This window comes from Typopeltis vanoorti, chromosome 21 (genome assembly GCF_054136105.1).
Source record: "Typopeltis vanoorti isolate ZY-2024b chromosome 21, IOZ_Tvanoo_1.0, whole genome shotgun sequence".
NCBI classification, from domain to species: Eukaryota; Metazoa; Arthropoda; class Arachnida; order Uropygi; family Thelyphonidae; genus Typopeltis; species Typopeltis vanoorti.
Genome location: NC_143569.1, coordinates 107,010,562 through 107,032,001, shown reverse-complemented (window position 1 = coordinate 107,032,001; position 21,440 = coordinate 107,010,562). Strand labels below are relative to the sequence as shown.

The window sequence follows — 21,440 nt, the reverse complement described above, 5'->3', positions numbered from 1 at the left end:
CTATAAGAGAAAAATTGAGATCTCACCCCTTTCTTGACGGCATCCATTCTCAGCTTCCAAGGATACTCACCCGTCTTTTCCCCACCCTCCATAAACTGAAAAATTCGATCAGCTGAAATTCTGTATAACCGTTTCAAAAGTTTGTAAATCTGCATCATATAATCTCTTCTTTCTCCTGTTTGCTAGTGTATGCATTCTACTAATTCCCAAGCGGTCTTCAATATCAGTATTCCACAATCCTCATATCATTTTAACTCTCTCCTTCACAGTCTCTCCATTGTATCCGAAAATACACAACCAAAACCAGGAGACTACACCTGTGCACAATAGTCAAAGTGAGGTCTTATCAAGGCCTTGCGAAGGAGTTAATGGCATCCTTATCTTTATAAGTCGAAGTTCGTGTCAGTGTTGCAGCTATCCTCTGAGTTGTATTTGCAATCTTTGCCACATGGTCCCTGAACTTCAACTTCCTATCTACTAACACTCCAACACAATTTTGTTGTGCTATAACTAGAGCAGCATCTGTGTGCTTGGATTCGGTTCTTTTCATGCAGGATGGTGTCGCCTCGCACACACATGAGTCAATGCATAGAGGAAGTTCTTCGGGAACATTTAACCAAAACCAGAATGATCATTGTGCGTTTCCCACTGCGTGGCCACCTCGTTCGTGTGATTTGACCTCGTGTGACTTCTGGCTCTGGAGATTTCTCAAAGACAGGGTTTATCGGGACCATCCTTTGCACAGTGCAAAGTTTGTGGCATACTGGAAAGAGTAGCACATGGAACAGTGCAGCCCATGAATGCATAATGGAGAATAAAAATGTGTTATTTATGCTTGTGTCGCTTTTCTCCTTCTTACAAACACACACGAACACCCACACAGAAAAATTGCTACTCTATTTGTACATTCGGCAAATCGAACAGCGCTCCTTGGTGGTTAATTTTGGATAAACTTTTTTTTCCCTCAGATATCGCTTCCGTAATACGTACAGTATATTCCTACATTTGCAGAATACACTGTGCGTATTTGCAGCGTTTGTATCACTGGGTTGGTGTTCCACTCAGTGATATGGCGCACATCACCATGTGCTGTTAATGCAAGGAGTGTTAAGGATTTTAAGATTCAGTATGATACATTTGTTGTCTTTCCCCCCCCCCCCCCGTCATAATACCAATGTTCTGTAAGTGAAATCGACGGAATTTTTGTAACGAAATTTGCTTTTGTTCAACTCAAGAAACCGAGAATTCTATAAAGCGAGATTAATGACGCAATTTCCATTTTTAGTATTTTGCATTTCTGATCACGCTGTTGTGCAGATTTGCTCGACGGAAAACGCAAAACAAAGCCAGGAAAACCAAAATAGCGATCTCATAACAATTTGGGATTAAAAAAAAAAATTCGTGGTGTGGAAGAAATATCTTTCCAAACCAAAATTATCGCATGTTTTTCAGATAACTTTTTAATCAAAACTCAAACGATAATTCCATGTACTTCACTATTTGGTAACGAAAGCAAAGATTAGATAAAGCGAAGGTGTAGTTTAGGTTAGATTTCTATTTCTATTTTCTGCTCTGTTAATTTTCGAACCAGTTGATTTGTGAGTAGCGCTACGAGCACAATGGCAGCTAAGCACGACGAGAAAGGTATTTTTTTTTTTTTACTTTATTTCTCGTCACATTTAATACGATGTTATTCGTGTGTTCATGTGACATTAATTATAATAGTTTGATATTAGTGGTTTTCCCTAAAGTACCACAGTTGGTCTGTTTTCGTTTGACCTTTAACACTGGGTAGGCTTACGATTATTTAGTGATTAGTTTACGCACGTTATGCTAATGACGTGCAACAGGTTTGCGGTTTTTTTTTGTTTTGTTTTTTGTTTTTTTTGAAGGGGGAGAAAGGCTGAATTAAAATTTAAAAAAAAAATAAAATAAATAATGAATGCAGTGAGCGGGAGGTCATTGTTCTTCTGACAAATTCTTTCTGCTATGGACAGATTACAGCCTTTATTTGCAGATGACAAATAATTTTTCGTAAGGTTGAGAAAGTTTTTTGAGCATTTTAAATCTGTTAATTGATTGATTATGGCTGTCATCACCCAGCATCATAGGCTCTTTGCACATCGAGTGAGATCAGTAGTACGTCTTTTTTTTTTTTTTTTTTTGCTGTAGACTGTCTTCTCTTTTGCACTCTTTCACCTCCATAATTGGATCTACTGTCCTGGACTGAGGTCTGAATGCATATTGATTGCTGCTTAATAGGTTTCTTGAGCAGACATAGTGCATTATTCGGTTTATTAGCAGTTTTTCTACTACCTTACCAGCAACGTTTATGAGACTGATTGGTCTGTATTTGTTAATTTCGTCGGATGTTTCTTTTCCTGGTTTGATTTGAATTAATATTTGAGTGTTTCCATGTTGAAGGAAATCGTCTTCTTTTTAGGCATTTGTTGTAAACTGTTGTTATGAATTCGGGGAACTCGAGAAATACTTTTAGGATTATATCGCTGGTAATGTCGTCTTCTCGAGGAGTTTTTTTTTTTTGATCTTAATAGTGACTCGATTTCATTAGATGTAAATAAGTCGTCGTCAGGAGGGTCTATGTCTGTTTCCAGTTTTTGTCTGTAAGTTTCGTGGATTTCTTCATCTGTTGATTCATCGGGAATAAACTTCTCTATCATAATAGCTGCACTTTCTGCTAAGTTTGTAGTGTAGGTGCTCTCAGTTTTCTTGATAGTTGATAGTATAGGTGTTGTCCTATTCTTACTTGCCGCTAATTTATATATGCAATTCTGTCTTCTACTCTCTCTCAAATCTTGGGTTATTAACACGTTTTCTTAGGTTTTCTTTCTTAACACGTTTCGTTCGTTGTTCCACCAAGGTATTGATTTTCTTCCATCGATGTATAGCTTCTTGTTTGTTCTGAGTGTTTGGTCGCTGGATTTTATCAGACTTGATGAAAGCGCAGAAGCAAGGAGGACTACATCGGTTTGTACTGATGCCCAGATGAGTTCTTGTCTAAGCTGATCCCATTAAACTGACGTTCTGAAATTAGGCATGAAAATTCTCTTTTAAATGCTTTTATAAATTGCTCTAGGTTGGTTTTATTGGTGAAGTATGGTTTGTGTTATGTATTCCGTTTAAATTTTTGTTACTGACGATGAAACTTAATATGCGATGATCAGGACAGCTTTCCTCTTCTTCACATTTCCATTAAAAACCCGGGATAACCTAGCGTTGTTTGCTATTGTCAGATCGATGAAGCTGCTTCCTCTGGTATTTTCGAATGATGGACTGTTACAGTCGTCGTTTAGTACGTGTAGTGAATTTGATGCAATGAACTCTTCCAATTTTTACCTCTATTGTTTGTGTTCTCGTTAACCCATAATACCGAACGGGCGTTGCTATCTATTCCTAGAATTAGGCGGTGGTTGATGGTAAAATCCAAGATGTTCCTCATTTTGTTAAGTCATATTTTATGTCACCGTGATAATTTAGATACCTACTTGCAACAAAAGTTTTAATTCCTCTTTAGGTAATTTCAATTAGTACCAAGTCCTCGTTGCTGTGATGAGAAATTAATATTGCCTCGACTTCAGGGTTGGCCAGGAGTGTTGCAGCTCTCTTTCTTTCTGATCCTTTGGAAAATATTTTATAATTACTTGGAAAGCCGCATATTTTGTTGTTGATGTTGTAGGGCTCTTGTATTAAAGCTAGTCCTATATTTTTTATATTTATGAGTTCTATTAAGTTATTTACAGCCTTTATAGAGCATTGAAGATTTATTTGAAGGCATGCCAGGGATGTAGTGCTGTTTCTGTTAGCTCTATTATTGCTTTCCATAATCTATGTTTTGAATTTTGAGCTGTCTGTAGTGTAGTTGTATGTCGGGCAGTCTTTGCTTAATGCCATGTGTTTGCGGTTGTTTTTAGTTTTGGCATGCTTGTTGCGATTTTGGCAGTTTATGCAGTTCATCTCGGACTTATTTCGTGGGCACTCGCTGAACTTATGTTGTTTAAAGCAGAATGGAGAGGTGGTTTTCCCCCTGCAGTCTCCTGTGTGATGGTGGAATTTATTGCAGTTAAAGCACCTCAGAATGTTTATATATTCTGCACAATGGCAATTCTCCACTGCATTTTGCCACCAGTTTTAGCAATTTAGTCCTCACCGTTGGATAGACTTCAATAATTAAGTTTTCTTTTTTATTTTGCGTTTTTCTATTTGTCATGATAAATTTCTGTGTCTGCTTTGTATCGATTCTGAAGAGTTCTTCATTCTGCATGCGGATTGAGTCGATTGCATTGTTCGTATCAATTTCCCTTGGAATATCATATATAATTAGCCTTGGAAGATATTTCTTGCTGGGATTTGCTACTAACGTGTCTTGGCATTCCTTCGTGATTTATTTTTGCAGCAAGTCTATGTCAGTCTTTTCTTTGGATTCAATTAAGACTCCTCCGTTATTAATGCTTTTTATTTTTGTTATTCCGATTTCGATTTTCCTTTTGTCTATTTTCTCATTGATGATATTTTTAGTTTCCTCGCTGTTTAGTTGAGCTATCGGTTTCACTATTAGTTTATAGCATGGATTGTTTTCAGATTCGTCTTTGTTTTTAACGACTTGAGAGTATAGCTGAGTAGGCTGAGCTAAGTGAACCTGTTCCTGGTTGCTTGTAGCTGCCTGTAGTTCTATTGCTACTTTAGTTTTGTTTTTCATTTTGTTGAAAAACTACTTTAGTTCGCTAACTGTGGTTAGAATGTTCTTTTTTAAATCGTTTCTTAAATTACCGCTTGCTTTGGCAACGTTACGCAGCAAATCTAGGGCTCTTTCGAACTCTAGTTCGTCCCGTGCCGCTATCTTAATGTTATTTAAAGTTGTGTGTGATAGCCTTCCTATTGAAAGCTATAAATAGATTTGATAGCTTTCCTATTGCTACGCTTTCTAAGATACAAAGTTTAAAATAGTGTACGTACAGTTTTCCAGCTTGTTCCTACAAGTGACGATTCCATTGAATAGGCTTCAGTGGCAGCAGTCGGGAGGCGGGTAGGTGCCTGTGCCCTAGCAGCTAATTCTATTATGACCGGGACGTTGTCCGTGAGGTAGATGAACAATAGATAGTTTGATCAGCAGTATTCAGTTCATAGAGATAGAATAAAATTTCACTCATACGCGCTTAGAACTATGAAACTATAGAGTAAATTACTCACTGTTAAATAGAGCACTGTACGAGCTATCAGTCGATGCTAGATACATCCATTTTTCTGTTCAATACCGCACTAATTCAAGGTAAAAGCAGGAGCGATTTCAAGCATGTCCGTTCGCGTCCGAGCTTGTGCGACTGTGCGTGCGTGCGTGCATGTGTAATATTTGCTTTACCCGGAAGAATCTCGATAGCGTTGAGATCTCTACTAAAGTACATTTCAATTATTATCCTCACATCAACTATTGAGTCAGCAGACTCTTTATGGGAATCCACTCATCCAACAAGATATCTATCGTTGGAACCTTAAACCCTCTTCACTCAGCATTCACAAAGCATTCTGGTAGTGCGTTCTTGTAATGAAAATGTTTCAGTTCTGTTTCAGTTGGATAAGTTTTAGTATCAGTATGTCAAGTGAGTACGCAAAACGAGAAGAATTATATGCAACCGAATTACTTATTTGGCAAACTTTTTTTTTAGTCAAAAGTTTGTTAAAGACAGCGGATCAGTGAAATATGTTCTGACGCCAAAGCAGATCTATTCAAACTCACATTCGAAGTAAGCGTTCATTTAACTGTAATTTTCGTTAAAATTCGACCGATTTGCAAGTGTTATTTTCAAAATTCAAATAATAAGAAAAATCTATCCCTAATCTTAAATAACTAATTAAGAAATGATTGTTAAATGGCTTACTGAACCCTGGCAGACACGCATTTCAGCGCTTCTCAGGGCGATATGTCGTCTCTCTCTTTCTGTCTCTCAAACATTATCAACCTTCAGATATTTTTGAATTGCAGAAAGTTGCTTTGCACCTTTGTAAGTCGATTCGCGCCTTTCTTATTCCAACTATGTGTGGTTCCATTCATCTATTCATTGGACCACCAGATGCCGTATGCTCACTCGGTCCTCGAGAATGTGCCACATCAGTCTTCGCCGTGGGGGTGGGTGGGGGGTTTCTGTTGTACGCCCTTCTGAAGGCTTTAACTCCTGAAAATCTGTTTCTTAAAGCATACCATCTGTCTACGTATCTCATTGAGGTCTACCTCATCCTCTTTTTCAAGGAACTTTACTTTCCATTGTGTGTATGTGTCCAAAGTTTTTCAGCATTCTTCTCTCCATATCTTTAAGGAGCCTTAACGTTCTGCCAATCTGTTCTAGCACCCATTAAATGGTATCCTTTTATTTAGTGGGTGATATCATCGACATAATATGTTCTTTATGTTCCAAGTCTCGCATCCATAAGTAGCTGTTGGAAAAAGCTACATCCAGAATCCTCAACTTTGTTCCTATGGAGATAGATCCATCCCTCCAAATTTTAGACAAGTCTCTGACTGTTGTTTTAGTCATTCCTAATCTTCTTTTGACGTCTTCCAGACAGTAATTTTTCATATCAATTATGGATGCAGGTACTCGAGTTTGCTAACTTCCTAAATTCTTTTTCGCTCAGGTGCACTTCCTTGTCTATATTTTCTTTGAGAACCATAATCTTTGTTTTGCTAGGATTGAATTGAAGTCGGCTGTTCTTACTTATCTCATTAACTTTATCAAGAATTTGTCCTAGTTCTTCCTTGTCATTACAAAGGTGTATCATCAGCATAGCTCAGATTACTTATCAATTTACCACCTATGCTAATTCCTGTCTTGAGTTTATCAAATGCTTCAAGCATGATGTCCTCAGCATATATACTAAACAAGCGAGGAAAAAGTAAACATCCTTGCCTAACTCCCTTTCCAACCTGAGGCCCAATTAATCTAACAGTTGTTCTTACTTTGGCTTCTTGCTCACTGTACAAGTTAGCTATCAACCTTGATAGTGTGTCGAGGAAAATCCATTCTTTTCGTTACTTCCCACAATTTCTTATTCTGAACAAAGTTAAAAGCTTTGGAGTAGTTTATGAAACGCATTACTATAAGGAGTACAAATACTTTATATATTTCTATTATCTAAGGAACACGATCTGATCTCTGGTACTTTGCCTTTCTTAAAAACTGCTGGAAAAGTCGTTAGTAATCGCTGCAAGGCGATTGGATGTCACGGCTACAACTTTTTTTTATCTCACTTGCAATCATATTTGCGTTACTTTATTGAATATATCTGTAAAAACTTTCAGGACTAAAATTAAACTTAGCTTTCCTGGATGAGTGTAATTCATGATGATGATAATAATAATGATAATGATGATGATGACGATAATGATGAGTGTGATTCTAGATCAGTCTCCAAAAGTTAGATAGGGCTAAACTGCCTCGCCTAGTCCCTACATACAGGAATAAAAAGGCGTTAGCTGATTTTTTTATTTTATTTTATTTTATTAAAGATTTCATTAATAATAATTGTGTTTATTGTAATTATTAGGAGATTGTCTCATCTCCATTGCTGTTAATTATGGTGGCGATGATTGGTGTTCTGCTAACAGCCAGAAAGGAGAACCAGCGGTATTTGCAGATATACCACACATTCAAAAGAAGAGGTGTAAAATAAACTGGACAAACAGAGTGGGATGATAGACGTATATGTTACATATTAATAGAAAAAAGAGTGAGCTGTGGTTTTAAGTATAGACAAAATGCAAAAGTTAATGGTGTTTGACTTAATGGATAAGTCTTCAAGAGTAGTGCAAACTTCAGTTATTCGGGAGCTGCACTTTCTAGTGACAGAAAGAAAAAAAAAGTGAGAGATATGCTGTAGGTAAAATAAAAGCAATGGAAATGAAAGTTTTAAGGAGAGTGTCGGCAAAATCAAGGAAAGATAGAATAAGATTTGTGAACTCCTGGGTGAAATGGTTTGGACAAATATTGAGAATAAATTTAGAAAAAAATACCAACAATAATATCAATACCGAAAGGGAAAGGTCAAGAGGACGACAAGATAAAAAGGTGGCTGTATTTTTTTTTCTCTAAATTCTGGAGGCTGCTAAGCCTCAGGATTTAGATGAAAGGAACTTTAGCTGAAATGTTCACGAAGAAAGAACTCGAGAGAACAGAAAGAGATGGAGCTCTTTTAACTTGACCGGACAGTTCCTGTCAGATCACCAATTGTTGATGATGAAGATTTCGCGAGGTGTCATATCCATAGCAAAGTTTTTTCTTTGAAAACTTATGCTACTCATCCTGCAGCCTCCAATCTTTCTTTTGAATTTATTTCGATAGCATTAAACAAAATATATTGAAATTCATCCTATTCTGCAGAGGTTATTATCGAATTATTATTATTATTATTATTATATTCACATAATTGATGCACAGTCAAAACAATATATCATATAAATAAAAATATGACTGGTGATTCAGCAATTCAGATTCTGCCCAAGAATCTAAGAATAGTTCCTCAAGTAGCGTCATAAAATATGGACTGTTCCAAGTAATGCTGTTTTTGTAGGTCATAACGGGTCACTTCATTGATTTTTAATTGCTGTAAATAGTTGAACAGCTTCTTTGAAGTTGCACCAAGTGATTATTATTATTATTATTATTATTATTATTATTATTATTATTATTATTATTATTATTATTATTATTATTATTATTAGAGGGAGCTGTGTAGGCATACGAACGGGCGTACGGTGATATCTCTGCTCCCATGTTTTATAGTTTTTAAGTGGTTCCAACTCCTGTTTTTAATTTCAAAGTGTTCCCAAGTAACTCTACTTGTCACGCCGAAGACGGTGATATAAAATTCATCGAAATCGGCTAAGAAGAAACCAAATTTTGAAGTGCTGTAAAGTGAACAGAGAGGACCATGGTCAACAAGGAGCGAAGAACAAAGGATGTCGCAATCTTTACAATCACATTACCCTTGCTCAAGGGAAGAAAGGTGATTCATGAAGTGCATCAAATTCCTGAAGGATTTACGTTCGACGGAAATCATATAACCTGTAGGAAATGTAGTAGGATTGTACACTTTACATATGCCGGCCTTTCAGAAACAACCAAAAGAAACTCGCCTAAGGCAGCCACCTACGACGCAGCCGATTATACCGGAAGCAAAATCAGACGATGAACTGAACAGACAAAAAAAAATGCAGGCGAATCCTATAATTTGAACTCCTGAAATATACTAATAGAAAACTGTCTAGAGACTATAAAATCCAGTTTAGTAGATCTTGTGCAATAACTCTTTGACAAACAGAACAAACAAATAACAAAAAAAATCTAGCAAATATGAAGATTTGGTCAGACATAATAATTTAGCATTGATAGAAGTGTTGCAAGTGACATTAAAGTAAAAAAAACATTAAAATCAGCATTAACGCACTAACTGACAGGCAACACAATTTTATGAAAGACACATCCGAACTACGTCAAGAACTTCATTCTCCAAAGCTAAAATACGAACGTTTAAATCAGCAACAACATAAAGAAGATCTTGTCATAAACAGTCTTCCTGAAACTGCAACAACAGAACACCTCAGAGATGTAGTTCTAAAATTAGGTTATGCAATTGACATCCCCTACAGCTTAACGATATTCAGACCGTAAATCGGATTCGTAGGAAAAGCAAAAAACAAGGCTTGACCTGCACCAGTCATAATTCGTTTTAAGAGCAAGTCCACAAGAGACAATCTCACAAAAGCCAGCAGACAGAAAAAAACAGTTGCCAAGGACTTGAACACATTGAAAGACAATACACCAATCTTCCTATCTGAATATTCTCGAATTCACTTAATACCATTCAACTAAAATCTGTTGTACCATGCAAGGAAAACAAAAAGAACAAAATTACCAATATTTGTGGAGAAGAGATACCAAGATATTCTTCAGGAAGTCACAAACTTCAAAGTCGATACAAATCAAAATCTCAGAAGACATAGAAGGATACCACAGTGAAAAAAAAAAGTCTCCTAATTAGTTCCTAAAAAATCGCAACAAATATGAATGTGAACCATCAAGACAGATGTAATAACTCCAGAATATACCGACAATTTCACTTTGATTAGACCTTTCAGATCATTCCTTTGACCTCCCAAACATCAGCCTACTTCCAACACAGCAATCAAATCAATAAAAAATATCTAACCGGTGTCATCTTCAGATAAGCTTAGCTTAGAGGATGCAACCTGAGACATTACATCTCAACTGAGATGAAAACAAAAAGAAAAAAATATTTTTTACATTGAAGTGCTGTAGTTACAGCGCTAAAATATATTAAAAGCACAAAATTGTAAAATATAACATATTGTTATACTATAAATGCTGTTAAGAAAATGTAATCTTATTCAATTGTAAACTATAAATTACCATCTATAGTAACTGTTATTAACGCATAATATATATAAAAAAAAAGGAAAATGTGTATGAAATTCATTGTAAAAAAACCAAAAAAAACAGAACAACGTGTTTTTTGTAAATGCATAATATGCAATCATATTTTAATAATAGAAATCATTGAATTTAAAAAAAAATACTATTATTATTATATGTATGTAATTTTTAGAATTTTGGAATTTTGTAATTTCTAATATTTTATAATGTAATTATTATTTGTATGCAAAACATAATAAAGTGTTTAAAAATTGTTATTATTATTACGCGACACCTCCAAAAGCTCAGAAGACATAGAAAGACTGCCACAGTGAAAAAGTCTCCTAATTAGTTCAAAAAGGAGGGGACCTGCTCTACAACTCTCCGTCTCCACCGCTCAATCCGCCAACTACAGCTAACCGCATCATCTACACCAACGCCATCTACCGCCGACCACCACCATTAGTATTTTCACTGACAATCACAAACATCCACGCCCACTGCGGGATTCGAACCCGCAGCCTTTTGGTTGGAGAGCGGATCCACTGGCTAGGCTGGCTTTGAAGACCCTTCTGCGTCTAGTCAGTTCGGGTTGTGATTTTCTTCTTAAAGCAATAGGAGTTTATCAACTTGAAGAAATTGAGGTGTTCTTATCTCACTTAAAAAAACAATATTATTCTGATTGTTCTTTGCGAGCCCACCACCCTCGTTATTGGAGGGCTGAATCGCATGAAAAAATTCCGCATTTAGCGTCTACAACTGCGACCGGCTTACAGTCTTATACGAGTGGGATTCTCATAAAAAACGGAAATGAAGAAACTGAGTGAATAAGGAAGACCCTGCAGGGTTGATGTGGAGGAGGAAACAATTCTCAAAGTTGGCAGTTGAGCTTCTGCGTGAGATCAGATGCAGGGTTGGGGAAACGTGTTGATAACCTTTTCTTCACGTGATTTATGTAGATATGCGGGGAAAAAAAAAAACGTTAGCGGGAGTTGGAAACTGAGCGGAGCTCTGAAATGATGTTCGGATAATAAAATTTTCTTTAATGTTTGCAGGTCGATGGCAAAGCGACAAGAAAGCCGTGGTGCATCGAACCCGGTTTCTGATCGAAAACGAGCTCCTGACAGACGTTCGATTCCTGGTGGGTGCGGATAAGTCAGAGGTCAAAGGCCACAAGCTGATCCTCGCCATGAGCAGTCCCGTTTTCCAGGCCATGTTCTACGGGATGCTTCCAGAAAAGGACGAAATTCACCTTCCCGATGTCTCTGCCGAAGCATTCCGCTGCATGATGAGGTAGTGTAACCGTTTAAACCAAGTTTTCCGATTTAAATTATGAAGTAACATCCGAAAGCGGTTCTAATAGTGATTTGATAATTTACGAGAATTCTATTATGCAGCAGGTTGTAACGATAAAAGGGGGATGAAATTGATTTCATCGACCGATGACTCATCGGTCTTGGAAACTAGTTGAGAGTTTTTACATCAAACGTTGTTTACATTATTGGCCAAATTAGTTTCCGTTCTCTTATATTATACAGAAGAACATATCCAGAAGCTTCACTTATTATGAAAGGTAGTAACTCTTCTCTCTCTCTCTCTCTCTCTCTCTCTCTCCCTGCTTGCTGGCGATATACTGCATAAGGTCTACAACATGGCATCTTTATGGTGAAAGATTTATTTAAAAAACAAAACTTTTATTAATCATCATCAATGTGGAAGGCAGGAAAGAGTGGAGTAGGTTTGTAGTTATGCAAAATTAGTTTAGAAATTAAAGAGAGAGAGAGAAAAAAAGAATTTTTTAATGAAAAAAAAATAATGGGCTGCATTCATCTCGATTGTGTATCATTTCTGTGGACGCGAGTCGCTGTCAGCTTTACAAAATGCTAAAACTTCTTCGAAAAGGAATATTATTTCAGGTAAATGGGAAGTTGGTTCGAAACCAGTTCTGGATGTTTTCGTATGTATTCTTTTAATTCTTTTCTTATTTAAAGCAATTTGCACACGAAGCGGACGTTGAAATGTAGATTGGTCAAAGAATAATGAAAAAGAAAAAAAATATCTCAAACAACTAAAGTTGAAACATTGCGACTGCGCTGAGTGAAGCTGAAGCATCTCCAGATTGAACGTATTCTTGGACAGGCAGAAGAATATAAAGATCTCTCTATATCAAGGAGTGGAGGCCATTGCGAGAAGGATTTCAACTAATTCAGTTTACCCCGGAGAGAGGCGGTCTCCGACTTGTGTAAATTCGGACCGATTAAACATTAAAAAGATTCTGTTTGCCCATGCTCTTTATTCAATATACTTTGCCTTAAATGCCAAGTACTATAATAGTGGAGGTTAGAAGGCAAGAGCATATTAGCATTACATTTCCACCTCAAGGATGTAAGAATTAGCTACCTTCTTCATTAATGTCTTCGACTTGTGACAATGTCTATTGCAATCCATCTTTCCACCCTTTTCGTAGTCTCCTAACTTGTCTTCTATTACTTCATTTCAGTTTTCTATTCGTCTAATTATTCTACGTTTTTGTATTCTGCTGACCTGCTTTTGCCGTTCTCAATGAAAACGTTTAGGTGTCAATTAATATCAGCACAAAATCGACAAAAATATAGGAAATAAATTAGATCTATTATGCAGATGATGTCACACTGGCAGAAAGCCCAGAAGAAAAATTCAAAAAAGAAGTACAGTATTTCATTTCCAACAGAATTTTCAAAAAAATAAAATAAAATAATACGGAAATATTTTTATTATTATTATTAGATGGAACCTCCATGGAGTCCGAAGACTCATCGCCGGAGACCCAACCTATCCACACAATCTATCATATCTCTCCTTGAACTTAATAACAGACAAAGCACTCACAACTCAGTCCGGCAGCCCTTTCCGCTCATTCACCGCTCTCCCCAAGCGAAAAATCTACCCCCTAACACCCCAACTGACCACACCTTTATTTAACTTCTAGCCAAGTTCTGAAACATTTCCCCTGCATCTCTCCTATAAAACCGTTTAAGCAAGTTAAACGTTTTTAATCATCTCCTCTTTTTTTCTCCTATCAACCAACTTCTGCAATCCACGCATCCTCGATCTGTCCTTATGGGGAACATTCCACAGGTCACTCGCCTCTGAATCCTCTCCACCACTTTCACATCCCCGAGACACCCAGGAGACCAGACTTGAGCACAGTAACCCAGATATGGGCTTATCAAGGCCTTATAAAGAGGAATTACAACCCACTTATCTCTACTTGTTAATGTGTTCTTCACTAGCCAAGTAATCTTATTCTGTTTTCCCATGCTCTTTATTCGATATTATACTATCTACTTTGCTTTAAATGTCAAGTATTATAATAGTGGAGGTTAGAAAGTTAACCTTATGTTAACCTTAGCAATAGGTTCTCTAAACTTTAACTCTCTGTCTAATCTCTAGTCTCTAACCCCTAATCTCCAGCTTCGTCTATTTCCTGGAGTACAGTGTCATCAGTGTAATAAACGGCTTGTAATATATTTATCTCAAAGTGCATAACTTTATATTTCTCGACATTAAACTGATACCCTTTAACTTTTTCCCATACTGACAGCCTATTTAAATCTTCCTGCAAGCTTTCCAAATCGCCTCTAGTAACTATTACTCTACTTAATTTCATCAGCAAACAACTGAATATTTCCTTCCAGGTTATTTCCTATATCATTTATTTATCAATTAAACAGCAATGGTCCCAGCACTGAAACCTTGTGGCACACCACTAGTCACCTGTTTTTACCTCGATTCTGCTCATCCATATACCTCTTTTTAATATCTGTCCAGCAGCCACCCTTTTATCCACTTAACCAGTGTCGTATTAATCCTCATTTGTTCTAATTTGCATAACAGTGCTCCGTATGGTATTCTGTCAAATGCCTTTGCAAAATCCAGCAAAATCATTCACAAAGCCATGCTGACCTTATACGGTATCATATTTTTATCTACGCATTGTGGAATTCTCTTTTTTCACCAATTTTTCTAGTACTTTTACCATTACACCTGAGATACTGATTGGTCTATAATTTGCTACTGTAGTCTTAGAACCTCCCTTATGCAGAGGAATAATTTAGCCCTCCTTCGACTCCCTTGGAATTCTACCAGAGCTGAGATTTCAATTAAACAGCTTAGTCAAAGGGCATTACCAGTTCTCTTGCCCATTCTCGCAAAATCCTAGTTGATATCCCATCTAAACCCACAGCTGTATTTACATGGAAATGCTGCAATATTGTAAGGACCTCCAATTCATCCACTTCTGTTCCCACATTAGTGTCTGTAACAGAGGTTAAACCAGGAACCTCACTAGGAAGATATATGCTTGCAAAGTGTTTACTCAGTAACTCAACTATTTCATCTGCTTCTGTCTCTTCGTGACCATCATCACTCTTTAAGGTTAATCTTCCATAGTCGTTCTTCCTCTTACTCGGAACATAACGAAAGAATACTTTGGAATTTCCTTTGGCCTGCTGGGCTAAATTCTTCTCATAATCTGATTTTGCCTTTCTTGCCATGCTGGTCACCTTTCTTGCCTGAGCCTTGCACTGTTCGTGAGTTTGCTATTAACTTTCTCTTTATATACCTCCCAGAGCATTTTCTTGTTCTGCAGCTCGTGCTTAATGATATTACTCATCCATTTAACTCCTACCTGATTAACCCTTAGATGTACTATTTAATACTGCTTCCTCTAGATGATCCTTAATTATATCCCATGCACTACTAACATCCCTACACTGCAGTTTTTTATGCCATAGTACAGATTTAAGCTTCTTCGTTAAACATGTCATAATCACCTGCCTCGTAGTTCCACAAACATCCCTTCTTTAAAGAATATTCTTCATGTTTTACAGTCTTCCAAGTCAAGACGGCATGGTCACTTTCACCAATTGGAGGCAATCTTGTCACCTTGGTTATGGAGAGCTCTCTAATGACCAGATCCCATACTATCCCACCCCTAGTCCCGTCCACTACATGCCTTAAGTAATAATCTCTCAGCAAGGAGGGTATCAGTTCTATTTCCTTCCTGCCATGTGATCTTTCTTCCTTCCAGTGTATATCTCCATAGTTGAAGTTTCCTATAATAATCACTCGACCTGTAATCATTGTACCAATTTGGCAATGCATGTCTTCCAGAATTTGGCAACGCATATCAACCAACTGTATATTTTGTCTTACCACACCAGACTCTTCAAATGAGCAGCTCCCTTCCTGCCTGTTTCCTATTCTTTTTGGTTTCATCTGCTGTACTCCTTCCCATCCCGTCTTCTCTATCTTCCCTGAAAATACTGAACCACCCCTTCACATTCAGTCCCTGTAATTATATCATCTGCTATTAGCGAAGACTTGCTAATGCCTGTAACGTCTGGTGATGATGCACTAACCAATGTCCAAACTCCTCCCTCTCGATCCTGATACTTCTGGCATTCGTATATAGAACCTGCGGCATTCCTTTAGTCTACCACCCACCTTTGCTTCCTGAATTAACTACCCAATTCAATATTTTTGCTTGAGAGACTAGATTCAACATTTTGTCATTCTCATACTCACTTGCGTCCACCCTAATTGCTTAAATGTTCCTGAATTTGCCTTCAGATTGTTCAGCGAACAAAGCTCTCTCTCTCTCCAGACACCAAAACCATTCAGAAGCAGTCCGTCCGCATTGTACAAATCCTTCTTTCGTCAAACAAAGATCACAGACCCACAAATTCTACATCATCTGTTTTGCACAATCTACGCATAGACTCATTGGCTATCAATGCTCTCCTCCTCAGTTCACCTCTTCCACACTGTGGTAGGAGACGTACATCTTCACCTTCTATCTCTTTGGTTTTGCGTCTTCTAACAGCTCATTTACATCCTCCCTCATGGAATACTTCTCGCCTCTCAAATCACTGGTACCAACCAAGACAATCATTTTCTTCGCCTTACCTTTTTGCAATCCGGATGGCGTGGCTAATATCGTGAATTTTTGAAAAAAAAAAAAAAACACTTGTGATTAGTAAGAAACCAATCAGGTGTAAGTTAGAAATGAAACAAACATTAAAAGAACAATCGAGGAATTTTAAATAGTTCCGAATTCGGATCAGTTCAACAGGAAAATGAAGTAAAGGAGCAATCCCTTAAGGCAAACAAAATTTCTCGTTGTTTAAAAAGAATAATACGGAAAAATGAAAACCAAAATATTGAAATTAAGATAAGTATAATAAGCCCAGTTTTAGCTGGTGCATTGAAGCAAGAGCTGAATCAGTTAAGATCGCGCAACTAAATATCACTACAGAAATGAAAATGCTCAGCTATCAGAAACTGTAATAAAGTCAGTCCCCGACTTACGTAAGAATTACGTTTCGCAAACTTTACGTAAGTCGAATGTAATCCGTTTGCCAGTGAACCACCTGTTGTGTATGTGTTCATAGTAAGTGCATGCGGTAGTATATTGACATATTTAAAGTCAATTGATTTCTGTTTAGTTTTATTCAGAGCATTCACACACAAATTGAATTTCAATATCTAATTATAAATCTAAAGTAGTATAATACTGCATAAATAGTATGAGAAAATATTTTTTTAGAATGATTCCCTTGGCCGTTCGACCTTTCCTGTGAAATTATCAAGAGGTGATTGAACGGCGACTTGTTTCTTCTCTTCGCAATTCTCTCAGGGTTCAATCCAGCAAAATAATAATTTCCCAAGTGATCACTTTTTCTGATTTCTGTGCTTATTACATGGATGTATTTAAAAATCGTATTAAAATTAAAATCATCCGTGTCTTACTTTAGTGTTTTTGCCTGCGATAACTAATCTCACCACGAAGGGGTGAGGTTAGATTATCGGTGAAAACTAACGTTTGTGTTTCTCACATAAACGGCGCGCGTAAAGCATAGCTATTGTTCATTTGACTTTTACGCTTTCCATATTTAAAATTATATTAATTGACAAATTAAAAGTATCTAAGTTATCCTACAATTAATTACATTAGACCAATTAGCGTTGATGTGCTTTAAGAGTGCTGATACACTCTTAAAACTTTCGTGCTTCTTTATAGGGAACCACAGTTGCATGATTCTAGTCACTGAAGAAATCTTTGGTGAAATTTATTTCTTGCATATTTTTATGAATTCTGTTGGGATTTTTCGGTTTTCATTTCTTTTAATACTTCATTTTACTCTTCCGATGAAATGCGCTTTGGAAGATTGTTACCAATTACATTTTCTGCAAGTTCTTTAAATGAGAATTCTCACGATTTATTTCATTTCCATAATAGTAATTTGTCCACTGCTAGTCATCTCCCCAATATCGTTTGTTTCTTCCTGAAAGAAATTTTATAGATATGACTTTTTGAGTGAATTTTTCTTTTCTCTCTTTTTGCTGTTCCTTTTATTTTACTCTAATAAATTACAAACATGCGAAACATTTTTTTTAATTATTAAGTACATTATCAGTTATACATTAGAAACCGAAATTGCGAAATTTAACGAAACGAATGAAATTGTTTCTGCTGGATAATAATTTCATTCGTCTTATTAACCTTTTTTTTTTCTTACCCTTCCAGCAATCCTTTTCTATTTCCTTCGCTTTCTTCTGTTGTGAATTTAAAACATTCTGTTTTAAACCACAATCCGTATTAAAGGATTTCAGAAATACGAAAGAGAGATTTATTACAATAAATTAAATATTTCAACGTTAATTATTATCAGACTGCCCTGCAAGATTTCTTAATAGCCGACCATCATTTAACCCACCTCGGTCACAACTCGTGGGTCAAACGCGATGAGCAGGCATGGATACACGCGCGCGGGCGGTAAAACAATCGCTGTTACCGCTTAAGTTACGAACGATTCCGAAATTTAGCGGAGAGTCCCGACCGCTTGGTTCTTACTATCCGAATTGAAACTTTTAATAGTTCGACCCACGCGGGTGGACGCTGCCCTAACGGAGGTCCGTCGACACATTTGGTTAAAAATGCGTTTCGATTTTTCAGTTATTCAAAAAGGAATTATGCAACAGACTCGCCTCATCTGCGAGGAGAGAGCGGCAAAAGATTAAAACAAAGTAATCAAAATTTTAAAAAAGTGCTCGACCCCCTAAAAAGTGGGCACTTTGAAAAAGATGCAATTTAGCCTGATTGGCCAAAAGAGAGAAATGCGGGCCAACTCGTTTTCATTTAAACATTCAATAATCCAATGAGTTTTCTTTTGATTCAAAAGAAATTAGCTACGATTCTAAATTCCCCCCTTCGCTCTAAGATTATCACAGATTTCTCATTTTACATTCAAATCTCTTTACAGGTTTCTTTACACCGACGAGGCACACATCCGTTCCCTGAAAGAGGCGATGGACACCTTGTACTGCGCCAGGAAGTACCTGATCCATCATCTGGAGTGGTGTTGCGACGCGTTTATCAGGGAGCACGCCGATCCCTCGTGTGCATGCAGAGTTTATGAGTTTGCTGCAGCCATGGACCTAAAATTCGTCATATACCAATGCATGATGATTTTCGACCGACACAGCAAGCAGATATTTTCATCCGAAGACTTCCTCTCTGCAAAAGAAGACACCGTGGCCTTCATCGTGAGCCGATCCACGTTGAACGTTAAATCGGAATACGACGTTTTTCGAGCAGTACTCAAATGGGGTGAGCGCGAATGCGAGAGACAAAAAATGGACCCCAAAAGGAATATGAGAAGCGTTCTTGAACGAATTCTTCCTCACGTGAGAACTTTGTGGATGACTTCGGTAGACATCGTCAGAGTTCTTGCCACTGGAGTGTACACCATGGACGAGCTCGGGCCCGTTTTATGCACGAAGATAGGGCCAGGAATTTTGCCAGCAAGCATGTTGCCATCCGCCAGTTTCTCCGCGAGGAAGCGAAGCCATCCTCAAGGAATCTTTGAAAGGGCAGCCATGAAGACGAAAAAAAATCAATCAACAAATCTAGAACTCGGAGAACATCAACGTCTGCCTGACAACTATGACGAGAAAGTTCTTGAAAAACAGTCGCAGGAGAGCGACACACTTAGATTTCTAATAAGTGTGACGGATGGATCGATGTTTGTAGCGGGAGTGTACATCCGCCTGGACCACTTTCGGCCACACCATATCAAGAGCACGCTTAGAATCACAAATAAAATCACCTCGTCCAGCAGTTTCATCGAGCACTTTAACCAACCCGATCCGCGCCATATTGTAGTGCCGAATCCGGTATATGTTGAGCAGGGAGAACAGGTAGAGGTCGAGCTCTCTCTTCTCAATGTCGAACTTCCACGTTCCAGTGGACCTTTCAAAGATTGCACGCATAAACGGAGCAACGTCGGTTTTAAAGTGTCCGTGATGGATCAAAAACAGGACTCGCTTTCAATTTCTGTCGATCTTCTTTTTAAGTCATAAATCCGTGGATAAGCAAGTCAGGAACACCACGAAGTTTAAGATCATTCGTTGCCAAAAATTTGCGCACCTCCACGGAAAATTAGCCGATCCCTTATTCCTTTAGTCCAAACCTGACTTCAAGCCACTTGAACAAAAACCAGAACAAGCCTCCTGACGATTTCATGTGATTGGATTCAGAAATGACTTCATTTTGGTGGGGCACGCAAATTAGACTGCAGGAGACATGAGGATCACCGGCATTTCTTTTTAAGAAGAGGAGAAGGATGACAGTTGACATCCTTTACAATTTACACGTGTTGAAGTTTAAGTATTGATTATGGCGAATGTTTCTCTCCTTCTCTGCAAGAAAATTTAATTCGATCTCGCCATAGACCTGTCGTTGAAACTTCAAATTTCGACTTGTCTCCCTCGGGAAATCTCGAGCGCCAACTTTGCAATCGTTTTCATTTTAGGCCATGTTGTGAATGCTGTCGCGCATTTGTGTCCTGGGGACTCCATCCTGTAAGCACGACGCCGGAACCAGGTCACATGATTGAATGTTCGAAATTAAAAATGATTTTTTTTTTATGGGGGAGGAGTACCGTGTATGAAATGACTCTTGAAGCCTTTTTGCTGAACAAAATGAATAAATAAAACGGCTTCTTAATCCTGGTTCAAGTGATTTTTCATTGCCACACTTCGAAAATGTTAAAAAGACTGCAGTCGAGACTGTCGCGATAAAATGGATGAGAAAATATTTCATTCAGGCATAATTCTTTACTTTTCAACTTCTTATTCGTTCACTTTTATACATCGATTATATTCAAATCAATCTAATAACACGTTTTCAATATCTTGCACGGAAATTGCATTTTTGGTCATTGGCGTTTGGTGTACTATTTATTTTCCAATTTAATTCCTTAAAAAAATAATTCCTCAAATGATTCTTTATTCTCCGAGCTGGGTAGATGGCGTGAGTGTTGTTCGTGTTTTAAATTGTCCGTTCAATTTTAAAAACAATTCTTCATTTCGGATTCATGCAAACAGTATTGAAACATTTTTATTTCCCGCAATTAATACTAATAATACTAATAAATATTGTGCAGACTTAAGGTTAATTGCTTAGTAAAATGCGCGTCTATCGGGACAGAGCTTGCCGTCACACCAAACATTCATGTTTTGCGGATATGAATATGTTCGTACTAAGATGCTGCCACAGTGAAACAAAAGACTCCTAATTAGATCGAAAAGAAGACCTACCTCAACACAGCGAAAATGAATGTGAACCATCAGGCAGATGTACAGGGCCGCATTTACACTTTTGGAGGCCGTAGGCGCAACATCATTATGAGGCCTCTAAAATAAGCATTTTTTTAGATTATTGAAAACAAAAGTCAACATTTCCATAATAACTCATTTTAATAACACAATACAACATTGGTATACATATATTTGCAATAAAAAAATATATATATAAATAAATCAGTTCAAATTTAAATTAAAAAAAATAATAACTAAAATTTTTTTTTTCTGGCTTTGGTTTCAGCAAATATATCTCTAATGTCATCATAATTAATCGAGTCCATTACGTCTGATTCAATGCATAATAACGAG

General features: G+C 37.3%; 1 protein-coding gene across 1 annotated transcript; it reads left to right on the top strand.

The window, feature by feature from the left end:
- The first annotated feature begins 1,619 nt into the window (after positions 1-1,619).
- LOC150095179 (BTB/POZ domain-containing protein 6-like) lies at positions 1,620-20,423 on the top strand. Its single transcript, XM_090411486.1, has 3 exons — positions 1,620-1,644; positions 11,498-11,735; positions 18,749-20,423. Exons 1-3 carry the CDS (start codon positions 1,620-1,622, stop codon positions 19,845-19,847), a joined length of 1,362 nt encoding a protein of 453 aa, XP_090267612.1. The 3' UTR covers positions 19,848-20,423.
- The last annotated feature ends 1,017 nt before the right edge of the window (positions 20,424-21,440 follow it).

Bases quoted from the DNA above. Each gene is read 5' to 3' on its own strand.
- LOC150095179 (XM_090411486.1), top strand. From the start codon at position 1,620: ATGGCAGCTAAGCACGACGAGAAAG. The intron at 1,645-11,497 runs GTATTTTTTTTT...TAATGTTTGCAG, and splicing joins AGCTAAGCACGACGAGAAAG to GTCGATGGCAAAGCGACAAG. The intron at 11,736-18,748 runs GTAGTGTAACCG...ATCTCTTTACAG, and splicing joins GCATTCCGCTGCATGATGAG to GTTTCTTTACACCGACGAGG.